This window comes from Homalodisca vitripennis, chromosome 2 (genome assembly GCF_021130785.1).
Source record: "Homalodisca vitripennis isolate AUS2020 chromosome 2, UT_GWSS_2.1, whole genome shotgun sequence".
Classification (NCBI taxonomy): Eukaryota; Metazoa; Arthropoda; class Insecta; order Hemiptera; family Cicadellidae; genus Homalodisca; species Homalodisca vitripennis.
Genome location: NC_060208.1, coordinates 69,968,457 through 69,993,909, shown reverse-complemented (window position 1 = coordinate 69,993,909; position 25,453 = coordinate 69,968,457). Strand labels below are relative to the sequence as shown.

The 25,453-nt window shown below is 32.2% G+C and overlaps 2 protein-coding genes across 5 annotated transcripts; both read left to right on the top strand.

Annotated features, from left to right (window-relative positions):
* The first annotated feature begins 1,804 nt into the window (after positions 1 to 1,804).
* Positions 1,805 to 11,559, top strand: LOC124355665. The gene is made up of 4 exons (XM_046806827.1): positions 1,805 to 1,953; positions 3,436 to 3,713; positions 5,297 to 5,737; positions 11,509 to 11,559. Exons 2-4 carry the CDS (start codon positions 3,594 to 3,596, stop codon positions 11,557 to 11,559), a joined length of 612 nt encoding a protein of 203 aa, XP_046662783.1. The 5' UTR covers positions 1,805 to 1,953; positions 3,436 to 3,593.
* A 1,394-nt stretch (positions 11,560 to 12,953) lies between these two features.
* Positions 12,954 to 24,157, top strand: LOC124354121 (cytochrome c oxidase assembly protein COX11, mitochondrial). Of its 4 annotated transcripts, none has more exons than XM_046804348.1 (4): positions 12,954 to 13,393; positions 16,303 to 16,455; positions 17,885 to 18,052; positions 23,937 to 24,157. In XM_046804348.1, the coding sequence occupies exons 1-4, from the start codon at positions 13,208 to 13,210 to the stop codon at positions 24,105 to 24,107; spliced, it is 678 nt and encodes a 225-aa protein (XP_046660304.1). In that variant the 5' UTR covers positions 12,954 to 13,207; the 3' UTR covers positions 24,108 to 24,157. The 4 variants fall into 4 exon arrangements, with proteins under 4 accessions (XP_046660304.1, XP_046660303.1, XP_046660305.1 ...); XM_046804347.1 differs by having other exon boundaries at positions 12,955 to 13,441; XM_046804349.1 differs by having other exon boundaries at positions 13,000 to 13,049.
* The last annotated feature ends 1,296 nt before the right edge of the window (positions 24,158 to 25,453 follow it).

Genomic DNA, 25,453 nt, shown 5'->3' with positions numbered 1-25,453 from the left:
CACTTATGGGATTCCTTTCTGGGAAAGTGTCATTAAACAAATTACAAACTTCCCGATAAGATCTTTGACGATCGCCATATCCTCGCATCATCAACAGAGTAATTCGTTCTCTTTCAGACAATTCCATTAAAATGCCAAATAAAAACTGAACTACTGTAATTAGATAACTTGTTGACAGCAATGCTTCAGAGACACTGATTAACTCGACAGGAATGATATGACCTTTGTCCATTTGTAATTCCCAAGCTTAGACCTGTCTAGTGAAAGCTCCATGCTCAACAAACTGAAACCTGTAGACCAGATGATTAATAACACAATAATGTTTCTCATAGGCTAGTGACCTTTGTCTCTTTAAACCTTCCTGCTGACTGGAAAACACCAAGTACAGATTCATAAGTAATCAGAGAAAGTGACTCATAAGTTTTATTCATTGTAATAAAAACTGGTAAATTTGTACTAATGAAACCAGCTTAAAAATAAATTGTTTATTTTATTTTAATTGAACATTTAAAAATGCTAAAAAATTAGTGTAACACATTTTGTGGCAAGAACCATGTTAAAATTACATTGTTGAACATCAGTAAATTTTCAATACTAAAAATGCTCTATTTTCTGATAGAATAATTCCTTTGAGATGCGGTTTGTGGCATTCAATTCAGTAAGCTATTACCTTTAAAATTATGTATCACAAGGTATAGGCTTCCATTAAGAATATTCACGATACCCTCGGCAGGACGTCCCCCGTTGGTGTGACATAACAAAACATTGTTCCAAAAAGTAGATGCCCAATCCCTATCACGATTGTAAGAGGTTTCAAATTTATATTTAAATTATTAAAGGATATATTTGGGTGTTTCCAGACATAATATACACCCTGTATATGTAGTCAGGTATCTTATAAGTAATAAATAATAAGATTTATTAAAATATTAATTCGTTTCTATCAGTGTATATGAGATGCTAGACAAATTATGTTAGATAAAACAATGTACTAATGCCTATTTAAAAAATAATTTTTATTCAGGTCCTAAACTTTGTACATTTGGGATGTATTCTGTAATTCCCAAGTCCTCAATTTCAGACTTTTATTATTTTATATTTTAATTAACATTATAGATAACATACTTTTAATGCTACAGATATTTTGTGTACTTATATAGTATTTCATATTAAGTTATGGAGGAATATTGTATTTTACTTATAGACAGTAGAAAATGTAAATTTCATTATTTAAATATAAAAAATTCTAGGTGACTAATCTTGGTCCTCTTGCGAACTAGGGATGCTATACCTCTCAACACTCCCCTTCATTCCCTGCCTCACTAGCTAATGTAAAAAAATCCAATTGTTTTAACTTTGCCTGATGAAAATAAGAAATCATTCATCATTTATGTTCCTGTTGTCTAAGAATTGTGCTGTAAAACTCCATGAACAAGGTCTCATCTTAGCTGTGTACTTTATTTCAAAATTATAAACTTAATTCGTTGCTTAAAGTGTCTTCAATATTCTAGAGCAGTAGTTTTTTCAAGTATTCAGTAGAGTCTGTTTGCCTATTTAACTTTATTTATTTATTCCTTTAATGCTATAGATCTGCGTGGGAGACTATACACATGTGGTCAGTACAAACCATCTTCAACACACACATATAGGAATCTTATATCCTTTATCTACTCTCCTACATCTTATTTAAGAGTAGTATTAAGAATTATAAACTTACAGTGTGAAAATTAAATTAGACATATGCTACTGACATCATTAATGCCTAAGAATTATTTCATTTTCAGGATTACTATACATATATGGTTCCATGACCGCAATTGATACACAGTTTTTGGATAACAATCACCCAGCTGTTCGATAAAAACGTTTGGATTCTCCTATTTACCACATTCTTTATTGTATGTGTCCTGGTCCAGAAGTATACCACATTCACTGACACCAGGAATCTGCAAGGTAGTAAAACTTTTTTGTATTATTATAAATATTTATTGTTGAAGTAAAAGTTTTAACTGCAAGGAAATAGTGAAATATTTTGAAGTGTTTTTATCAAACATTGTGATCAATAAAGGGTTAATGTATTTTTAAATTTAGTGTAAATCACATTTTTAACAAGCCAGCACCAAAGTCAATGCAGGAAGTTGGTGAATTTAAGGTGAGACAGCAGTCCCTATATCGCCCAAATTAAAATGGGCATATTTCGGTACACATAACTTTTATAAATAATAATCAATTTGCCTGAAGTTTTTTCCCCTTATTCTATCCATTGTTACCTTACATAATAGGAAGGGAAAAAGGTTTTTAAGTTCAAATAAATTTTTTGTTAAGATTTTAATTTATTGAAAAATTTTTATATATTTTTTTGTATTAAATATTTTATAAATAAAAAAAGTAGTAATTGTATGGATAAACTGGCTCCTATTATTACTTGTTACTGCATAAGGAGCACACACACCAAATTTTATGGTAATACAATAATAATTGTGGACAAAAAGTGTACTTTAGTAAAAAAAAGTTAATTTTCAGAAAACAAGAAAAGAAGTCAGTATAGCCAACAATACTTTTATTTCAAATACCCCATTGTTGTCAAAAAAGTCCAGCTCCATAGGAGTGATTTTCTTCATTTTCCACATCTTCCAGTCTTCTTTTTGTGGTTTTCTTTGCCTTCCTCGCTCTTTTTACGACTTCTTTGAACACCATTTCTGCCTTCTGGACCCTAGTCAAATCTAGTTTCTTTAGACCTATCACACTATTTGAACCAGCCTTGCCACAAAGTTCTTCTAGGACTTTTACTTTGCCCAAAACACCATCATTAAAACACACTACTGCATCCAAGACACCAATTTTTATAGTTTGTGTATTTACAAGGTCAGTTTTTGGGAGTCGCATCCATATTACATTGTTGAAGGCCTCTTTGCAATTTTGAGTTTTCCCATGGAGGCATTTTTTTAACAAAATAGGTGAACATAGATCACGGTAAATAGGTTTTATTGCATCCATAATCTGAGCAGGCAAAGAGTTATCATGTTCCGGAAATGAATGAATATATAAACAATGTTTAGGCAAACGCAAAATACATTGACTTCGCGAAACAAACATGTATTGGTTTAGAAAAAAGGCTGTAAATTATATAAATATATTTTTTATTTCATAATATTTGGTGTCTACTTGTTCAGAAAAGACTGCTCTACAAAACAGAATAAAAATAAAAAAATCTATTTAAAAAAATATTTGACTGCTGTCTTACCTTAATGAAGGTGGCATTGAATATACTGGTTGGCTTTGAATATAAATTATTGAAAATATATAACAGTTCTCAATGACCGTCAAGTTGTGTATTACAATCAGAGCTAGTCTCTGTTTTATAGAGTGTGTAGCACATTATATTTAGGATTTATTGCTATGTTTTAAACTATTTATTCTGTTTTATTTTCACAGATGCAGTTGTTTGTGTTCTTATAGTATTTGGAATTTCGATTGGTGCTACATCTTGCAAGATTTCCAAATTGAAATCTGCGCGTCAAGTAATTACTTGTTGGTCTGTCTTCAGCTTCTTTATTTCGGCTATTTTTTCCAACACTATCGTCACCAACTTAATGGTCCCGCGCCATTCCATGTTGATAGACAGTGTGAAAGACATCGTACTAGGAAACTTCTTGTGGGGGGAACCAGAATACAACAATGTCAGCAAGAGGGCCCTGTATTTCAATCTTGAGGTACGTAATAGAGGTTGAATACAGGTATGTATGAGTATATTAACTGAAATTTGTTATTGATGAAGAACGATTTGAAAAAATAACAAATTTATGAGGTTTTTAGAACATTTTTACAGTTTTTCTGACATTTCATGCATGTTGTTATTCTTATCCAAAATAGTAAAACAAAGCATAAGCCTAAACGTTTAAATGTTATATTTACAGAACAAACTTCAATCGAAATAAAAGTCTACTTGTACTCTAAGCTTATATGACACCAATTTGTATTTAGTTACATTAACATTATATTTGCTGATTTGATATGGATGTGGGATTAATTTCTTTATATTCTTATCATAAACACTACTCTGTAAATCACGCTCAGTATAAAAATGATAAATTACTAAATTTTTGTGTGTAGATAAATATTTAGAGCAGAGATGAGAATACTTTACATTAATAACAAAAATGGAAATGCTAGTTATATTAATTTTAAAAAGACAATGAGTAAAGAATATGATTATTACAACGACATTAAGTAAAGTAACATGGTATTATTATTACTATGATACTTTACGGATTTTAGTTTTAATAAGTATTTAAAAGTACAAATTGCTTTTCTATTAAATATTACAACAAGATAAATAAATTAGAAAATAATAGAAAAATAGTTCAAACATTATTTTAGTGACACTAATGATCATGGCAACTCTGTGACCAATTGAATTAGAAATGTAGAATAAGCCGATTTATTTCTAGAGTAATAATAGTCACCACACTATTTTTATTTGCAGAAACCAGTAATCACAAAGTAAATGTTATTAGTATTTTTATAAATTGTTCCTTACTTACGGGTGTTACTAGAATTTACTACAATAAAATACATTCAATGACAGTCATATATAAGGAAAATGTACTAAACCATTCCAGACCATAATACATCTAATCCTATATCTCACAAACTAAAAGTGACATTGTTTTATTTTAAAATATTATAATATAATATTATGATATTTACTAACATGTCTTTAATTAATATTTTATTGTTATTACTTATTTTAAAATCAATAAAAATTTAATCCACAACATTTAAAAAAAATAAAAGCATCACTTTTTGTTGTATCTTCTTCTTTTGGGCTTTTCAAGGGAAATGTCTCAACTAAAAACCTCAAACTGCAGTTTTTAAACATTCCTTATACCCTTTAAAAAAGTATATATATATATATATATATATATATATATACTAAACTGTAAATGGAAATTCTTCTATATATATATATATATATATATATATATATATATATATATATATATATATACATACACACAATATATATTGTAATATACAATATACAGTATATATAGTACTATACTCTTGGACTGTGGTTTTACTACAATGGCATTCTCCTTAGTTTGTTTCGTCAATGTGGCTTTCTTATCAGTTAATACATAAATTTGGAGCGATACAAAACCTTATTTTACCTGACTAATAAGAGAATTACTGAGAATTTTTTTTCAAAATGCGTTTGGTGTCTATTTTAAAACTCCATGTGCCTATTATCCTTACATTCGTCTGCAATAATATTTTCAAACGATTTTTGTAGGACCCATGGCAAAGCCAGCTGGAGAATCGCTTTCGCAACCTTACCAGTGACACCAGTACAGCTGCGTTGCGCTCAGGAAAATTTGTATTTCCTGTTCAAAGATTCGGCTACAGCTACGTCTTCATCGATGTAGATGGTTTAGAAACAAATGATTTAAGGGAGTTCCGCCTCATGAAGCAGACCTTGAACGAGTTCTATGTGTCTTTCAAGTTCAGCAAACAATCCCCACTGCTAGATGTATGCTACGCAACACTCCAGCGGTTTTTTGAAGTGGGGCTCATTGAACACTGGAAGAAAAGTGTTATCTTAAAATACGGAACTCCTGATATTGCAATTTTGTTACGTAATCACAAAACTGTAGAATGTATAGATTCATTTAATCCTCTGACACTCAGTAACAATATGGTTGCCTTTCAATTTATTTTAGGTGGTTTGGCATTGGCAAGTGTAGTGTTCATACTTGAGTTATTGAATAAAACTCATAATTTGTGAAAAACTCATTTACTTAAAAGAAAAATGATGATGTAGGATTTTTCGTCCTCGATCATTTGAACAAATAAATAATGGACAAGATGGGTAAATACGAAAAGTGTTAAATTTTGTAGACAAAGCATTTTATAAACCTATTAAGTTGAGATTACTCAAATCTCACAAGAATGCCATGTATTTAATTTATCTTTGGCAATAATAATTATTATTAACTTTTATTGAAAAAGAACACAATAACCTGCTATTTGTCCTTTTCAGGTGGTATTAAAGTACATGTTTATTAAAAGAGGTATACATTACAACAATGTATTGTACGAGAACTCACCAAATGTGGTTTATAATGGTCTTAAATAAGACTAAACTGCCAATGACTACATGGCTATATACCGCCCAGTGGTTTAGGATGAGGGCCACCTCTGGTTGAGGGCCTTCAGGAAATGTTTGTCTTTAAGTAGTCAAGGATCAAAAGCTAGCCAAAATACTGCACACAAGGAGATACCAGGGGAATAAATTAGATTCCGTTTACACTTACAGTGTGGACTACTGGAGTGGGGTCGTGTCTCTAATTTTAAATAAGATAACGTTTCATTACAATTAATTCATTAAGTCTTCCTTATATGTGTACCTATATATAGTTTGTGAATTATTTCATATTGGAAAGTTTATATCATTGCTATAATTGGTTGGGCATTACTGAAGCCTATCACTTATAGGGCTGGGAAAGTTTTATTTCTGTTTGTCTGTCTGGATATCTTCAACGGACTGGACTATAGGCTTGAAATTGTGCATGAAGCTTCATTTCTATATGAGGAATACTGAGTTAGATTATGATGATCACACTCTATGTGATTTAGTTGAGCAATTTCAAATAGTTTTACATTGGTCTTATGGATAACTATAATGATGACGAGAAAATAGCAGAATAAATACATTTGTAAAGAGACTCAGTATAAGAGAAAAACGGCGGCTTGTGGTATAGTGCATAAGTGTGGTAAATGTGGAAAGAATGTTTCTAAAAATAGTTTAGCTCTCCTCTGTAACGTAAAGTATACTTTATGGCATCATATGGGTGGAAATCATTAATGATCATTACGATCTTTTCCGTGAATAAAAAGTAAAAGCTTTGTGGAAATATAACAAGTGCAGGGTAAACTCAAAACCAGTTATGATGAATGTTGCTATTCAAACTGAGAGTTAAACTGATCTTGATGAATGAAGATGTTCGAAAAAAATGAGAATTTTGACTGAACAAATATTCACTTTGTCAAAAGACCACAAGAATCTAAGTGAGCAACTAGGTGTTTTAAAAAGCATCATTGTGAATTTGAACTCAGCTGTAAGCAGCCAGACAGTAATCACTAATCAGAGGTATTTTATCAAGTAACAATGGCAAATCGTATGCCAGAAAATCAAAATTAAATAAGAATACACTTATTGACCCTACTAAAAGCTTAAAAACTAATATAAATAGTAATGATTGTCTCCATAGCATTGTTACTAATCGTGGTAAAATTTTGATCTCAGCAGTTGAACATGAACCTGTCAACGTACTTAACTCATGTTACTCATTCTGATCAGGGTATTAGTCATGGAGCTTTTCACAAAACCTCACATGTATACAGTAGAGTAAGAACTAGGTGAGACCCGGAATCATAGATCTGACCCTGACCGCGAACAGCGGCGTCAGGCATACGATAATACTGCATTCGACAGTGGTGATTGTGTTCCTTGTGTTGTGGTATCAAACCTCTGAAATTAATGATGAGGGTGAATTTAGTGAAGTGATATCTCGTAGAAAATTACAACTCAGTCCTAGTATTTAACCTATTTCCCAACAGTGAAACGTAGTCCTAGGCAGAATTTCACCACAGGTAGTTCAAATGCTGCACACAACCTCAATATAATTGACAAGAAAGCGTTTTTGTTTGTTTCCCGTTTTGGTGCAGATACTAAACCTTTTGGCATTGAGAATTACGTCAAAAGGAATAAACCTGCATATTGTGGAACAGATCGCATCTAAACGACCTGATCTTTACTCCTCTTTTGAGATTGGAGTCCCCACAAACATCTTTTGGGACATTTACCTACTCGCCAGAATTTTGGCTGAATAACGTTTTTCTTTCTAAATTTAAGAACACATATCTTAAAAACAGTGAAAATTTAAACTTGGAAATTCAGCCTAATCAAAAAACATCATGATTAACGATATGTTCAAAGATAAACAAATATTGACTACTCCTCTAGAAGACATGTATCATAGTGTAAATGCAATAGAAGGTGGGTGTAAAGCTGTCATAGCGCAATGAAATATGCAGGGACTTCTACATAAAATTGATGAAGTCAAACCTAAATAATAGGTTTGAAGTAGATATTTTTTATGTTTCTGTGAACATTGTTTAACTCAAAATGAGATTTCGGAAATATGTGTACCAGATTACGATTTATATAAAATTAAATTTAATGTTTTGGTAGCTTAGCAGTTAATTTTGTTGGGTCTTTTCCTTGTCTCAAAGGCTACAAGCATTTTATTATGAAGGCTAATTTTCACAATACTTAAATGTAAGATCTGGTGTCCCAGAGTGCTAAATCCTGCGCTCAGTATTTATTTGTTGTATTACTTATGTAAATGAGTTACCTGGTATTATGATGTGAGCTCTTTTATTTTTGCCGATAACCTGGCTGTACAAGTTAAATGTAATATCTTGTTTGATACTGATGCCCTTTGTGATATTAGTGACACTATCAAAGACTGGTCAACTGCCAATTTACTCTTTCTTAATAAAGATAAAACCCAAACTCTAGAATTTTGTTTAATTAAAACCTTCTAGCCAATAGAACATTGACTATGTTAAATTCTAAGGAGTTATTCTTCAGAGTAACATCAAATGGGATAGGCACGTTAAAATGTTATACAGTAACAGAGTGCCTAAGGGTATTTTTATATAAATCGAGCTAAGTATTGTAACTACTAACAGATATCCTTATTACTGTCTACTATGTCTATCTTTATAGTTTCTTATCTTATGGAATTAGCGTATGGGGCAATGATTGTAAAGGCGAGGTATATCATAGATGGTTGTTTATGATAAATTTGTTTCTGTCACTGCTTTACATTGTGAAGATGTTCTGACAATAAGGAGTTTGAATATACTAATAAAAGATTTTAACAGGAGACGTATAAACACATGCAGTCTAATGATTCCAATAAATTCAATGCCATCTTATAGTGTGGAGACTTTTGTTATTTAAACACTGATATGAAACTCAATTTAACGAAAAAATATTAATATAAATGTATCATGTGGCAAGATATCTGGAGAAAAACTCCATCTGTAGACTTTCTACGTGGACAATAATGAGTTCTTGTATCACTGAATAGGTTGGTAAAATTTCTCTTTTGTTAGCCGTAAAAATGTCTTTGCCGTATGATTGTGCCGTTCTATCTATCAATCATGAGATGAACTATAAACTTGAAACTTTGCATTGAATCTCAGCGAAGTTTGTACGACACATTGTGTGGCGTACTCCTACCTTGCATTATACCTACTCAGGAAAAGATAATACTTTTTCATTGATTCAAATGTAATCTAAGATGTTGTGGGTTTATTCCACGGTTTAAGGAAACAAGAGTGTGCTCATAAGCTGGGTGAAAAGTTATCGCCCACGAGCATGACGTCACTCGAAGATCCGACTCCAAGCTCTTTCTTGCAGCAATTGCTTGTAATATTTGTGTATGTAATATTGAATTTTCTTTTTAATATTATGGTTTTACTGTTAAGTATGTAAGTAAACACCGAAGCTGTAGTAACTTACTATTGATATAAAAAATATGACAAGGACCTGTTTCTTTAAAATAAGTAAATACTTCTTTATTTTAATTTCTTTACAATTTTAATTTAATTATGTAATATTCTCAAATGATAGTTATCTATTGTTGATAAAAACAGTTTATTACGTATTCAAGAACTTTTATACAGTTTATTGCAATAACATTTGTAATTAACTGAGTGTTAGCGAACCCTACCACTTGAGGGGCTGGACAATTTAATTTCTATCGGTCTGTCTGTCTGTCCATATGCCTGACTCTCGACACGATATCACAAGAAGTAACTAACATAAATCTGAGATTTTGCGTGAAGCTATATTTCCATGTAGGCAAAAGTGAGAGTTCGATGATGGTGCATGTAACTTTACGGGATTTGGCTGTGTACATTCAGTTGGTAGCAAAAAAGTGGTAGAAAAAAATAAATTTTTGGGCAAACAGTACACTCAGATAAGATTTTAACATGTGAATTGTGTTTACTTTGGCAAGATACCACAAGAAAGATTGCATCTATATACTTTACATTTACATAAAAATTAATTTCTACATAGACAACATGCGAGTTCTATGATGATGTATGTTAAACCATGGAATTTGGCTGGGCGTCATTGAAGCAATACTTATTAGGTTCACACAATTTCTCTTTTATTTGTCGGAGAGGGTGTAAACATTTCTGTTTTGTATTATTGGCTATCTGTTTATCTGTCCACTTAACATCTCGAGAATAAAATGAGCTATATACTATATTCTTACCTTGTTCTTTAATTGTGTATCTGAATTGAACTGATTTTATTGTTCTCAAGAAAACAGCCTGTGGGCGTTTTAAGAACCATTACTGTTATAAGACCTAATTTGTACAGACTCAGTTATACAATTTTGAAAATTTAATGAATGAGATGTTTCTTTATGCCGTTCTGCTGACAAATAATTCTTTGAAGAAATATTTTTGTATATCTTACAAATACGTGTTTATTTTATTTGTATATGCTGTAAATGCCAAAATACTTGAAAAATAAAGTTTTTATTACAATAAAATAGCGTTAGCTCCAGTTCACCTTCCGCTTATTGCAGGATCTGAAATCTGGCGTTGTCACAGAATTGACTCCAGGAATCTGGAGTCATGGAAGACTGAAGAGATAAAAAAATCAGCGACAAAGAAACCTCAAATAGAATTCTTTGCATCGATACCAAAGACACCTACATTACAAAATAAAGTGTAATGTAGGAGAAGTGTTACCATTGTCTTATCAAGTGCCCAATTAAATGTACTGCAATGTTTTAGATTCCATCCCAAAGCACAGCAGAACAACCAATTTCTCTACACATAACGTTATGGTGGGAAGGATTGATTCAAAATTAATGTTGTATTTAGCTCAAGTTCACCTTTCGCTTAGTGACCTTGACTCCTGGAATCTGGAGTCTCATCAGCCTGAGGAGATAGAAACGTTGGTGATGAAGAAGCTCAAATCAAACTTGTTTCGATTGTTATTCTCGGCTATGTTTCCAAATTTGCCAAAATAAGTTGCATATCATTTTGGCCATATGGCTGCACTAGACTGTCACGAGCAGTCTTTACCTTAACGGATCGTGGCTATTGATTCATTTGATTAGTGCAACGTTTTTCCACGTTTTATTCAGTTTTCAGAATAGCTGATATACCAGTTCCTTCTTCAACTTTGGTGTTAAACAAACCATCTCAAGCTACACAATATCCACTGTCACCGGTGTTTTCCTCCTCACACTAAATAAAAGCTTTGTCGTACCGTACCTACTTTTAAGAGTGGCTATAAAGAAGAGGCCACTAACGACGACCTATAACAAGCCTGGTTTGGAAAATGTATTCGAAATTCTTCTTTTGAAATTGCTTTATTTACACTTTAAGAATACTGTTGTTCTGTAGCAACACAGTTTTATTTCTGTGGTGTTCGATTGTGAACCTTCAGAAGAATGAGTTTTTTTGTATCTACCTTTATACACATTCCCAGGTTGACTGCAGCTCTCTTGATTATTCTGAAGCTCTCTGTAAAGTCAATCATAAACTGCTGTTATTAAAGCTCGAGAGGTATTGTCATAAGAAGCACTGTTGTATTGGATTAACAGCTACTTGTCCAGCAGAGAGCTAGTGGTGAAATCTGATGGTACAATATCACAGCCGTTCCCAGTTTTATCTGAAGTGTCTCAGGGTTCCCATCTCGGCCCTCTTCAGCTTAGTTGTTTTTATGAATGACACAGCGTTTAGACACACGTTTTATGGCATTTTACGATGGCTTAAAGATTTTTGCTGGAATAAACTTCAAGGACGATCAACTTCGTTTCCTCAATAACTCATTTATTCAACCAAAGTAACACAATTATATGCATTGGTCATGTCAGATAACTTTTTAACGCACTCTTTTAGAAATCATGGATTGGTACAGGTTGAATTATATAGACCTTAATCTGCCTAAATGTCATATAATAATCTTCAGCCGAGGTATGAAAAACTATTTTTTCTTTTACATTAACGGAATACTTTTGAGCAGGGTTGAAAAGGTAACGAACGGATCTTGGGATAATACTGACTCACTTCAGTCACTTGTTATTGTGTTTCTACTAAATAGACCTTTAATATGACATGTCATAAGATAGGGGTTGAAATTTGAAAATTAAAATTATCACTTTTCCCCCACTTGAAAAGGGAGTGGGTGATATTTGGGTTACTCTCAAAAAATCTAAAAAAGTCATGTAGTAAGTATGGTGAAGGTTGTACATTGATATCTCAATCCGTTTGGAATATATCTATACGTACCAGGACTTAGCAAGCAGCCCGCCTGCCCGACCATTGGTGGTGGTTCGGAAGTCACCTTTAAGCCGTGGGCGGTGGTCCCCAGGTTAAGTGTTAGAGAGGGCTTCTTAGCCCTAATTTCGCCTGGTAAAATAATACTACTCTACTTTACTTTACTTTTGACTTAATTTACACCCTTAAATGTAATGGTTTGCCCATAACTTTTGCTAGGCTCATCGAAGAGATGTTTTGTTCATGCCATCGTGTTTCTTTTGAATTTACCTTTCAAATAACATGTCTCAAGATAGCGGTTGGAATTTGAAAGAATTTAGTAGTCCTCACGTCACGTTACCCCCCTTTGAAAAAGACAGGAAATATTTTTATCCTTCAAATGTTCATAAAAATATTTTAACTAGTATGGTGAAGTTTTTACATCGATATCACAATCCGTTTGGAATATATCCACGCGTATCAGGATTTAATTTACACTCTGCATATTATTAGACTCCATTATATTCATCAAATGAATACAGAGTATCTTCAGCTGTTTAACAGCTGATATTGTTTTATTGTCTGCTGCTCGCTCAATGTCCTGTCCCTGTCACTCTGTTATGCTATGATTCTACCATAACCTTAAAACGCGCTTGTTTCTTAACCCCTATTTTAAATAATAGTCAGTAAGAAATATTCGTTTGGTTTGTCATGGTGTTTTTATAAAAAGATGATACATTAGAATAATACATACAAACAAAAATGTGTACGTCTTCAAGGAACAGTGTAAATTAAATTCAATTTAACCTGTCTAGTTTGGTTTACATTGTATACACATACCGACATGTATTCTTTAATTGTATTAAATAGTGTGTTAGTCAAGTGCAATAAATTTTGCACATTAAACACCTGTAGAAAGATACATTCATCAAATTTAAAACAGATATTGTTTAACAAAAATGTCAATCCGAAGTTAAAAACTGAGAAGAGATCAACCTTGTATTATTTAGCAGCAGCTGGTGTATTTGCGGTTGGTATGAGTTATGCTGCAGTACCACTATATAGGATATTCTGTCAGGTATGACTAGTATTAAATAAGCTAAGGGGTTTTGTTCAAACTGCTTTACAAAATTGAACAGTTTTATTGCAGCTTACCACATATAGGGAGACTAATGAGCGGCCTACACTCTTTATTCGGTTGTTTTGATCAAATGGTTTGATTGTTTTTTTATGAAAACTTCGACATTACAATTTATTTAACAAAATATTTTATTCCTACTTATTAGTTACAGTCATATGTCTTGTAAACAATAAACACAAGAAATAACAAATTTGTTGAGGATTTAAAAATGATGATGAATATGAGGAAATTATGTGATAAATTTCTAGACATACATGTGGGTTTGGCTACTGCCTTCACAAAAGCGGTTGCTCACTGCCATCCGTGCAATCTATAAATATTGTAACGTATTTCTGATGTGTAGGTCTAGGCCACAGTTGAATTTGTTATTTTGTAATGTTATTGTTAAATTTATGATATTAACTTTTTAATGTATTATTCTTGTTGTTAATGTAATATAATTCTTGTTTAATTCGATTAATAACGATCAAACAACGAGTTTAGGTCACTTATTAAAGTCACACATATTAGCGATAAATGAATAGCATCCCTCGAGTTAGTACCGATCAGTAGGCTACTATGTGGATGGGTATCAACACCCAAAAGGCTGATATTAATGTTCACTAAAAATTACAGTCTCATAACCATATTAAACCCGTCTAAATCAATGAAAACCCTCGCTAGAGGGCAATGGCCACCACATATGTTGCACATAGAAAAGAAATATAAAATTCCATGTTGATTTAAAAATGACACTATATCAGAACGTCATTATAACTCATTCAAATAGAGCATCCACTATACATATTGTCTGTAGGTATAACACTAGAAGCTTATTATCACACAAGCACAATTGAAATATAAAATAGCTAAATGCAACGATAAAACTCAAAGATCAAAACTTTTATTTTTAAATGTACAACACAGCAAAATGTGACCAATCACTAAACAGGAAAAAATAATTTAATAACAAGATGTGCAAATAAATATATTGGCAAACAAGACTGAGAACACAGTGGGAAAAACAACATTTAAACTTCATCATAGAGGTAGAAACTGTTGCAAAAATGACGAAAACGAGATAAATGTACTGAAAAACGTATATAATCTATGTTTGCAGTTGGTAGCCCTACTCTGAACTCTCTAAAACTCCTTGTACTTTTCTCGGATGAATATTGGTATCCCCTCTACCAAAGCCTACCCCTCATTAGCCTATCCCACCCACCCAGAATTCTCAATTTCCCTAGGTCCCCTAGATTGATGACTACTTGGATATAACTTAATTTTAAACATATTATAAATTATTGTGCAATATGAATCGAGACCACCTAAAAATTCTTCCTAGAAATGAAAATTTACTATTTGTAGAAGTTTATATAATTATGTGGTTTTAGATTGTTTAGATTGTCTAATGCAAGGGCCTATATATATTGACGTCGTCATGAGTAGTGGTAGTCTGCCAAGGGCCTTCTTTCTACGTCTTCGCATGTTACATAATTAACTTTTGTCAGGGTACTTAACTGCATTGGATTCTGATCAAGATGTCCTTTAAGAACATTATTGATTTGTTACATTTGTATAACTTTTATAGTGAATACATTGTATAAAGTTACATTGCATCCTTGCCATGTGTGGCTTTGTTTATACACGTCATTGTTATTCCTACGCAGTACACATATTTCTAAACTTAGCTAAATTATTATAGTAGTAGGCATATATAAGTAAATATCCATAAACATAAAACATACAATTTTAATGTTCTACTTAGATGTAAAATTCAGTTTTGTCAGTGTTCATATTTCTGTATCTAATAATATTCAGTATTATGTACCATTTTAAGAACAGCAATTAGTTTATGACAGAAATACAAACATTACTATTCAAAGATATTCAAATTTTCAACTATCTATAATGTAGAACATATGTTAACAAGTGTAGTAATTGGATGACAATATGGGTTAGTAGCCTAGTCGCCAAATAAATAAATAAACAAATCTGTTAAATTGTGATATATTTTTATACTTACTGAGATCATTCTAAGTTAGAAGTAAAATAGTGTAATATAAAAATTATGATAATACAGAATTTTTTAGAATACAGATCTTTTATTCTATGTGACATAGTGCCTTTTTTATGTTTTTGAATATCTTTTCTTGCTGCCCTCCTTTCTCATTGGCAATTATTGCATAATGAACTTCTATCAATACAGGTATTTGATCAGATTATCCAGGGTGTATACAGAATTTAATTTTGCAGTGGAACAGTATATATCTACACTATTACTCTTGTATTTTATAATAAAGTTTTTAAAATTTGCCTAGTAACGTATGGACTAGAACATATTATGTGTAACAAAATATATACATTATAACCTGTATCCCATTTTCCTTAATTCTAACTAAATTTTAGTGAAATTCATCCCCCGACTTCTTTTTTATTATTTCTACCGTTATAAGTATTTTAAATATCCAACTTATAATATCTTCTATTTTGCTAATTATAATCTTGTCAATGTTTAATGATAATAAATAATTCTAGAGTTAAGGACCATCTAGTGTACTTTACCAAAAGCCAGACTTGTTATAAATATTTTTCTATTAGATGTGAGGGAGTAAATAAATGTCTTATTATATGTCATTAGAAAAGAGATAAAAAGATTAAGTACAAAAGCAATAACTCTACAATAAACCTTTTTCAATAACAAGAACCAAAAACATGTAAGAGATAATGAACCACGTTGAAGTATTTTAACAATTCAATCTTGAATGCTTAGTTAAATTCAAGTAATGATTTATAGCAGTCACCACTTTTTCTTCTAGGCGTATGGGTATGGTGGTACAGTTGGAGAAGCTTCAGGTGCACATGTTGAAAAATTGAAAAAAATCCAGCACAGAGAAATAACAGTTAAGTTTAATGCTGACGTTGCCTCCAGTATGCGATGGAATTTCAAACCACAACAACATGAAATAAAGGTAATTAATTTAAATTGCTTGATAATTTTATACTGCCTAAAATAAATTCTATCTCGATTTTTCCAAATTTGAATGAATAGTATAAAAGATATTCAAATTAACATTTTTTTACATTCAGTGCTTGTCTTTGAAAAGATCCTTATTATATTTTTAACGCCTTGCATAAGTCTTCATTGTTTATAGAACCATGAATTAGGATTAATAAGACAGATTGCAAGAACTCAGACCTGTACAAATAGTGTCTACGATGTCCAACAGGCTTGTTCATTGTCTGTTACAGAGCTGATGATGTCACTGACATGAGGGCATCCTCACAAACCCAGTTTGTCAGTAGTGGCTTCCAGTAAAAATTGTCACTCATTCTGGAATTAGTGACACTTTTTATGAACAACTTAAAAACATGTATAATGTAGTTTTCTGAGTTTTATCATTATTTACTAAATTTTCATACATGGAACTAATCTTTACATACAATTTTCAAAATCAAAGTCCTAAGTTTTCTTAGTCTATGAAGCATTTATGATGTAATATGTTGAAGCAGTATGATATTTGTAAACAGAAGAATGCATATATCAGTTACATTTTATTTCATTTGTCATGGTTTTATCGGTCCATGACTTTTATTAGGATTTTGTGTGTGTAGGAGCATTTATTGTTTGAATTAATAATATTTCCAAATTCACAATTGAGTTTGCCTTGTTGCCCCAATCAAGAAAATATACGTACATAGACTTGAGAAAATTACTTCAGTCAAAAAGCATTTATGTCCGAGGCTTGTAGTGTACCTCCTTTCTAAGATATTTCAAGCTTCACAGTTGATTCTTTCTTTTTGTCTCAATGAAGACAATATATGTACATAAGTAGGACAGAGAAGCTTAAGTAGGAAATTCACTTACTGTCTATCTATTTATGGAGCCACAGTTGAGTTCTCTTGTTACTCCCAATAAAAATATATTTATATAATATTTTGTATATATAAATTGCAATAATATTCACTGAACATAGCTGAAAGTAATTTATATAAAAAATAAAGTAGGAAAATCAAAATAAAAGCCAACAAAACTGGTGTTGATCATGTAGATTAGTCGTCATCTTTCTAGTCATATGATTTTAAAGGAGATCAGAGAAAATTTATGCTTTCACAAGTCAACTGAACAAGCATTTACATATGAGTTGTACATCTTACGCGAAGACCTTTCGTGCTAGATAATATCTGGTACATACCGATTCAAGGGTTTAAGAGTTAAGTACATCCTGTATTGCCAGCAGCATTGTCATAGTGCATTGTCTTAGAGATTAAAACTTTTGAACTGTCAATACTGTACTGGTATTGAGCCAATAATTATGTTTTATTTCACCTGATTGAGAGAGATCAAGTAGAAGTTTGATGAGTACGGAAATTGTAAATGTATCTATAACTGTTTTACAGGTAATGCCTGGGGAGACAGCTTTAGCATTCTACACTGCTCGTAACCCCAGTGACAAGCCTGTGATAGGTATAAGCACATACAATGTGGTGCCTTTTGACGCCGGTCAGTACTTTAACAAGATACAGTGCTTTTGTTTTGAAGAGCAGCTGCTGAATCCACATGAAGAGGTCAGTATTTCTTATTCTATCTCTATAGCTCTACATGAAGACAGTAACATGTAATCTATGCAAGATCCAATAATAAATTAAAACAATATTTCAAGTGTAGAGTAAAATTAGTTTAGAATTTCAAAATTTTGACAGAAATACTTCCATTTTCTAACAATCAATCCACATCAACTTTATTCAGTTACATTAAATTTTTGATATTCTTTTTCAAGTATGTATAAGGCGAGCTGTAAATGGGGCTATCGATTCCTTGCCTACATTTTGTCATTAATATTGAACCACTACCGATTTTGCAGATGACACGATACTTCTGGTAAAAGAAAAACACACTGCAGGGGGAGTTTATGGAGCTGCCAGAGTTCCACTGAATAAAATTTTAAACTACTACGGAACAAACTAGTTTGTTGTAAACTCATTGAAAACAGTATAGATTAAGTTCAACCCCATAGATTGGGAAAGAGACTATATTTCCAATATCACCAATATAACAGTTGAAAACCATGTAACATTTCTTTGGGTTGGTTAAAAACAAATTAACCTGAACTGATTAAGTGTTTGCTAAAACTAGCATCTGTTTGTACATTCTAGCATACTCTTTACATACATTTATAATTTTAAATGAAAGAGCAATACAGAATCTGCCACAACAGTAAAATCATACACAAGGTATAGGCTCGCAGAATAGGGAAGCTCCACACACAGAAACTTTATCAACAAGGGCAGCCATACCAAGGAGCAAGTTGGGGCCTTGGTCACGCTAGCTTTTAAGTAAAGAACAAAATTACACTCATCGTGTGTACATAGGTTCATATTTTCAAGAAAATTATTTTCAAAATTGGTAATCCTTATTATATATTATAAAAATTTTGTTTGACATAACTCTTTACTTGATTGTATTATAAGTTAAAGCATCTGAGACACTGCCACTGTTGTCATAAAAAAGGGTGTGGTAGGATAAGCTCGTGTTCTTGACGTGTCATCCCTACTCCCACATCCTTACCCATGCATCTGTGCATGCCCTCTCATAATATAGCAGATTTTTACTTGTCAGTGTTTTGTTAGAGAACAAGGTATTCATTTAGCAACCTTTTGTTATTAATTGTATGTTCATTGTAAACTTGTAAAAACAGTTTTTTTTAATAAATATTATGTCAAGTATACTGTACTGTTAAATGTTTGATAAATATTTCACATGTTTTCTAATGTGATCAGAATATTTGTAACTTTCAGCCTTTCAGCTAAGCTTTGTAAAATAAATTTAGGTAGATATTTATTGACTCTTGAGTCAGCCAGGACAAATGTAGAACTTTTAATTTATTAGAGTAACTAAATGTTGCAACATTTTTTCAGATAGGTCTATTATAAATGAGCTTTTAGTAATGGACAGATAAATTTCTATTTAAGCATATTAAATATCATGCTTAAGAACATGGAATTTAAATTGCAAATAAATTACTATTAGTAAAAGCTGAAATGATTGGATTCCTGTTAATGTTCAGTGACTTGCTTGTGCTTGTTTTTCTCACAAAGTTTACTAAAATGTGGTTTAATGTTGCTTAGGGCACCTCTCATTTCTTTTGTCCAAGCTTGGCTCTGTATTTATTTTTAATTGCTGCTAAGTTGAGAATCCAGTTTCGCACGACATAAATTGTAGCAAATGGAAAAAGAAACTTCAAGGCTTTGTTGCTCAACTCTATATATTCCTTAGCTACATTTATCTATAACTTTGGCAACGAACATTCAGAAACATTTTTCTTCAAGTTGTCGTCACTGGATGCCCTAGAGTTTTTCTTTTTCTATAATACTTAATGATTTTATTTTAGATATGTCTTCATAAGAATTTTTGATCCAAGGAAAATGGCCTAAGTATTTATGAAAAGGTGCCGTAATCATTTTTAAATAAAGAAATATGCTTGAGGGAGACATTTTAAAATTCTGAATTGTTAGTTTAAGTGAATGAATAATGGAAACAGATTTTTCCATTTTTTGTCACCATCTTAATGAGAGTTGGAAACATTTTAGTATTGTTGTATTTAAACTTTGTTTCCACAAGTCTAGCTTCTTTGTGAAAGCCTGGATTTTTACAGGAATATTTAATTTCTGAAAAATGTCAGTAAGGTAAGCTATTTTTAAGAGGTAATCCTCATTGCAAAATAGCACATGTTTAGTTAGATCCCATTCATACAAAACTTTAGAGTTTGAAGGCCGACCTTTAATAAAGTTTACCATTTTTACAACATTTTGCAGTACGTTGAAGTTAAGTACTCAGTTCCTTGGCAGCCAAAGCCTCTCTGTGACACATTAAAAGAATGTGTCTACACAGCTTGTGATGCTTTATTCTTCAGCTTTTATTCTCTCCTTTAGGCCAGTATGAGTACATAGTATAGTACGAGCATCATTTGTGCAAATTCCAATACACTCCTCCCAAGTAAGGTAATTGGGAAGCTCTTTTTAAGGAATTGGTCACTTATGCCAAATATTTTTTCAACATTCGTAATAGCTCTCAACTAAGCTCCTTGGTCACTTATACAAAATATTTTTTCTGCATTTTATAAGTTGAAAAGGATTAAAGAAGACGTTCTTCCCTGTGTTTAACCCCACCAAAAAATCTGACGTGCTATTACATGAGCATCCCTATTCATATATACAGGGTTAATAAAAAGTCTGGAGACCCCCGACTAATATTGTAACGGCTCACACGAGAAAAACTAAACTCGCCACACATTTATGTTATATTATGAGGTACTTTTTGGGCATAATTAGTGCTTCATTCACAAACCCAAAATGGGGGATTTTGGGGCAGCTCAAAAATTTTAAATGTAAAGCCCCATCAAGTGACCTGTCATTTTCAAGCCCCTGATAAAAGAAAACAAACAACGCAAACTAGAGGTCTCTATCTTAACCCAGTAAAAAATTACTGCCAATTGAAAATTGTATAAGCCAGAATAAACTACTTACAACATAGGAATAACTAACTTTTGGGGCAGCTAAAAACTGTCAATTTTAAGCACCACTCAGTTGATCTCTCATTTGTTAGGTATTAAAAGGCAAAACGACGTATAAGTTTAAATATCAAACCTAGCAAATAACAAAAGTTTAAAGAAATATTGGGAATTCCTAACTGCAGGAGGACTACATTCCACTAGTTATGAACTTTGTCCCGAATTATCTGTTGTACAATAGTCTTATCATTGTTTCATGTTTTCAATACCATCAGTGTCTTGCCGTACTCACTTCAGTCACATTATTCCTTAATTGTATCATGGAGCTAAGCGAACAGGAACGTATTAAATTGTTCATGATGCGTGGATATGGTGATAGAATTCGATCATATGAACAAGTGAGACATTTATTTAATGAAACATTTCCTCATAGAAACCCTATATCAAAATCTGCTGTTGAAAAAACAATTAAACGTTTTGAAGAAACAGGCTCAGTGAAGAATCGGCCTAAGTCTGGAAGACCGAGATCAGCAAAAGTTAGTTTAGCTGCCCCAAAAGTTAGTTATTCCTATGTTGTAAGTAGTTTATTCTGGCTTATACAATTTTCAATTGGCAGTAATTTTTTACTGGGTTAAGATAGAGACCTCTAGTTTGCGTTGTTTGTTTTCTTTTATCAGGGGCTTGAAAATGACAGGTTTTTTGATGGGGCTTTACATTTAAAATTTTTGAGCTGCCCCCAAAATCCCCCATTTTGGGTTTGTGAATGAAGCACTAATTATGCCCAAAAAGTACCTCATAATATAACATAAATGTGTGGCGAGTTTAGTTTTTCTCGTGTGAGTCGTTACAATATTAGTGGGGGGTCTCCAGACTTTTTATTAACCCTGTATATATATCTTCATCAACCTGCATTGACTTTTCGATTTCTTTTCATTTTGAAGCAACTGATCACAAACATTATCAGATATTTCAGAAATTCATCTTGATTTAAGTATTATTTGTTTTCAATAGATAGATTTAATCTTTTCTGCTTGTTGACACTTACATTGTTGACAAAGAATACAATATAGTTTTATTAATAACAACTATAAACAAATAATATTGAAGAGGACTCTAAATTTTCATTATAAAACCACACTATAATGGTACATAGCAGAATTAAGGTTACACAGTCAAGCTTTTAGTGCAGATGTAGACTACAATAACAGAATACGTTAGCGCCAAACCAATGCTGCACCATGCCATGTCATATGGACTGTGTGCGCATACACTTTTCACAACTGACAGGACTCTGCATGTGCCTTAAATCATTCTGCTCTAGCACCTTGACTCATTCTGCTCAGCCCCCATTTTGTGTTAGATGTATCTCCCTCAGCTCAAAAGTTAGACCTCAAATCTCGGACAGCTTTATTGTCTTTTCATTCACAACTTAAAACTGGTTTGTATTTGGTCATTTTTTCAACCATTTCTAAGCTTTGAAGCTTAGAAAAGATGAGACTTTTTAGAGTGAAATATTTTCTTTTTGATTTTAGGTTAATCCTCTCAAATAGTTACTTTGACAAAGGAACATTAAAATAAAGTAAAAATAGGACATATGTTTTGGGAGACTCATTGCTTCTGTTACTTAGGAGCAGTTTAAAGATGTTAGAATTATTTTTGTCAGATAGCCCAGAACAGATTATAACTGAATTTAACTGCTAACAAACAATCATATCTTTAAGACAGACCATCTTGTAGGACACAACACTTTTAGGGGTTGAATGTTGAGTTAAGCTCCATTTCAACTTAAGCTTAGTGCAGCGTCTGAAATCTGACCTAACACCTGGAATCTGGAGTCCATGGCCGTCTGAAGACATTCACATTCATACTGAATCAACCCTTCCCATCATTGCTTTTATGTTTAGCTAAAATATCGTAATGCACTCAGTTGTGCAACTAATGAAACAATGGGAAAATCCCTTATATAGATTACACTTGATTTTGTAGTCTAGGTGTCTCTGGTGTTGAAACGATGTAGAGTTCGTATTGAGCTTCTTCATCGCGTTTTTTTTATTTCTTTAAATGGTTATTGTCTCCAGATTCCAGGAGTCAAGTTGTAACAGCGTGAGATTTCTGATGCTGCACTAAGCGGAAAGTGAAATGAAGGTAAACTCAAACTCCTGAGAAGGTACCCTACGAGATGGTTTCAAGACATGATTGTTTGTTATCAGTAAAAGTCAACTGTACTTCTAAGGAATCAACCCTTCCCACCATAGATATCTTTTAGGGTTTCTTGAATAGTGCATGAATTCTTTTGATATGGTTCTTGTCAACTTTGTAAACTGTCACTAAAAAGCATGTGATTTATCTAATCATAAAACACAGCTATACCTGTTATATGTTTCACAAAGTCATTTAAAACCAAATTTAGATTGTGTTAGGCCCAATGGCATACTCTGCATTTGGTGAGATCTCTTATAACCGTCTGGAATGTAGAAGGCTCTGAATCCTGCCTTCATGGCTGCGCCCCCCTCACTGCAGAAGCCGTGGTTTTTACACCACATCTATATATATATATATATATATATATATATATATATATATATGTTATTATTAGTGTTTATCTTGAACAAGAAAGTGTCTCATTGCACCATATCAATAAAAGTATATTACTGAAAAAAATCAAGAATTAGGGATAAGAGAGAGGAAACGTAAAAAATAAGTTTAAACAATAAACAAAGAACAAACAATAGGTATCAAAAAAAGTTAGACATTGTTATAGCAAAACATGGAGTCAGTAATGTTTGTTGTTGGTAATACATACAGGAGCTGTTTGAAAGGCACGAGAAGTTCTCTGCCTTTTTCGATAAAAGTTCCTTAATTTAAAAAGGCACAGTCCAATGTTTATAAATGATATGCAGAATACTTGTAATAGTAAATCTAAAATGTTTCTTTTGTTTCAGGTGGATATGCCTGTGTTTTTTTACATTGACTCTGAGTTTGCTGAAGATCCTAAAATGGAGTTTGTAAATGAAATTACACTTTCATACACATTTTTTGAGGCAAAACCTGGTTTGCAGTTATCCATGCCTTCATTTGCAAAACCTCATACAGCGCAGAAAGTTAGTATATGAAGTTAGTAATTTGTAAATTTATGTAAATAAACGAATCAACTTTTACGCAAGGTTTGGTGTTTTCTGTCTCTTACCAGTATCTCTATAAACAGTAAAATATGTAGAAATCTGCCTGCTCAGAAAAGCAATCTTTGTCTACCTTTGTTACAAAATGAGAGATTTACTTTTAAATCTAGTACACATGAACTACACAAATTTTTTCTTGGTTGTGGGGAAAGATATTGTTTGATTATTTAATTATGTAACTATTTGAAACATTAACACAGGTGAGACATTAGTTCAACATTATTAATATACATGTTGTATAATAACAACCTCGTTTTCACAATCGGCAGGATCACTAACTGTCTTAAACATTTTAAATGTACAGAGAAAACTGAAAACACAAAGTGGAACAACTAAAATGGCGTAAGTTGATAGCCAGTGAACAAGGACGACTAGTGCGCATGGGCTGAACATCGATTGCAGAGCTACGGCGGCAGTAGAATGTAACGATACTTACTTCCTAAACACACCTCGTATTTGAAAAAATTGAATTTATGCTTAGTATAACATTATAACATACTTGCGAATTTACATTCTTAAACATTTTTTGATTCAGTCATACATTGCATTAAGCTAATTGTTATTCCCAATTAATTTTACTAGTGAACTTATAAGCCTGGTAGAATCTCAATTCAAAAAGAAAAATATATAATTATTTGGTGATAATGTAAAATCAATTAAGATATAATAAGTAATCTCAAAATTATGCATTTAATAACATTAAAGTACTATGTTTTGAAATGAAATCAGAGAAGTTAAGAGGCATTCATCTTAAAAGCAATGATCAGATTGGATATGCTTACCTTCTCATCTACTGTACCATCGACCTTGGTAAAATTTTTTTGATAAAGCAGTCTGGAACTACGAAATGTGCACAAATCTTACCGGCACACGTACACGACTAGGTGATCATAGTGTTGGGCTAGAGGGAGAAGAAGGCAGCGGTGTAGCTCTGAACTGACTGACCCTAAGGGCCATAAGTGGTGCAGAGCAACCGTGGTGCAGTGGCACAGTCAAGTGCATGCCAAGTTAAATAAAATAAATCATACTTTATCACAGAATTCGTACATAAATAAACATACAAACATTTTATCCATTTTTGCTTAAAATTATTTACAATAGACTATACTAACAATGACTCAACTCTCCTATGAAATATCATAAGAAATCGTCAAAATAATACAAAGCTTCAAAAAGGTATCGTTTCAATTCTTTCTTAAACGTAAAATAATTATTTATACCTATAATATGTTGAGGCAATTTGTTATAAAACTGCAACCAGTGGTCTTGTAAGGCTTTTC

Excerpts from the sequence above, each read along its gene's own strand:
- LOC124355665 (XM_046806827.1), top strand. The coding sequence starts at position 3,594 with ATGGTCCCGCGCCATTCCATGTTGATAGACAGTGTGAAAGACATCGTA. Across the intron at positions 3,714-5,296 it reads CCCTGTATTTCAATCTTGAG|GACCCATGGCAAAGCCAGCT; the intron begins GTACGTAATAGA and ends CGATTTTTGTAG. Across the intron at positions 5,738-11,508 it reads TTTTAGGTGGTTTGGCATTG|CAACACAGTTTTATTTCTGT; the intron begins GCAAGTGTAGTG and ends GTTGTTCTGTAG.
- LOC124354121 (XM_046804347.1), top strand. The coding sequence starts at position 13,208 with ATGTATTCTTTAATTGTATTAAATAGTGTGTTAGTCAAGTGCAATAAA. Across the intron at positions 13,442-16,302 it reads TATATAGGATATTCTGTCAG|GCGTATGGGTATGGTGGTAC; the intron begins GTATGACTAGTA and ends TTTTTCTTCTAG. Across the intron at positions 18,053-23,936 it reads TGCTGAATCCACATGAAGAG|GTGGATATGCCTGTGTTTTT; the intron begins GTCAGTATTTCT and ends CTTTTGTTTCAG.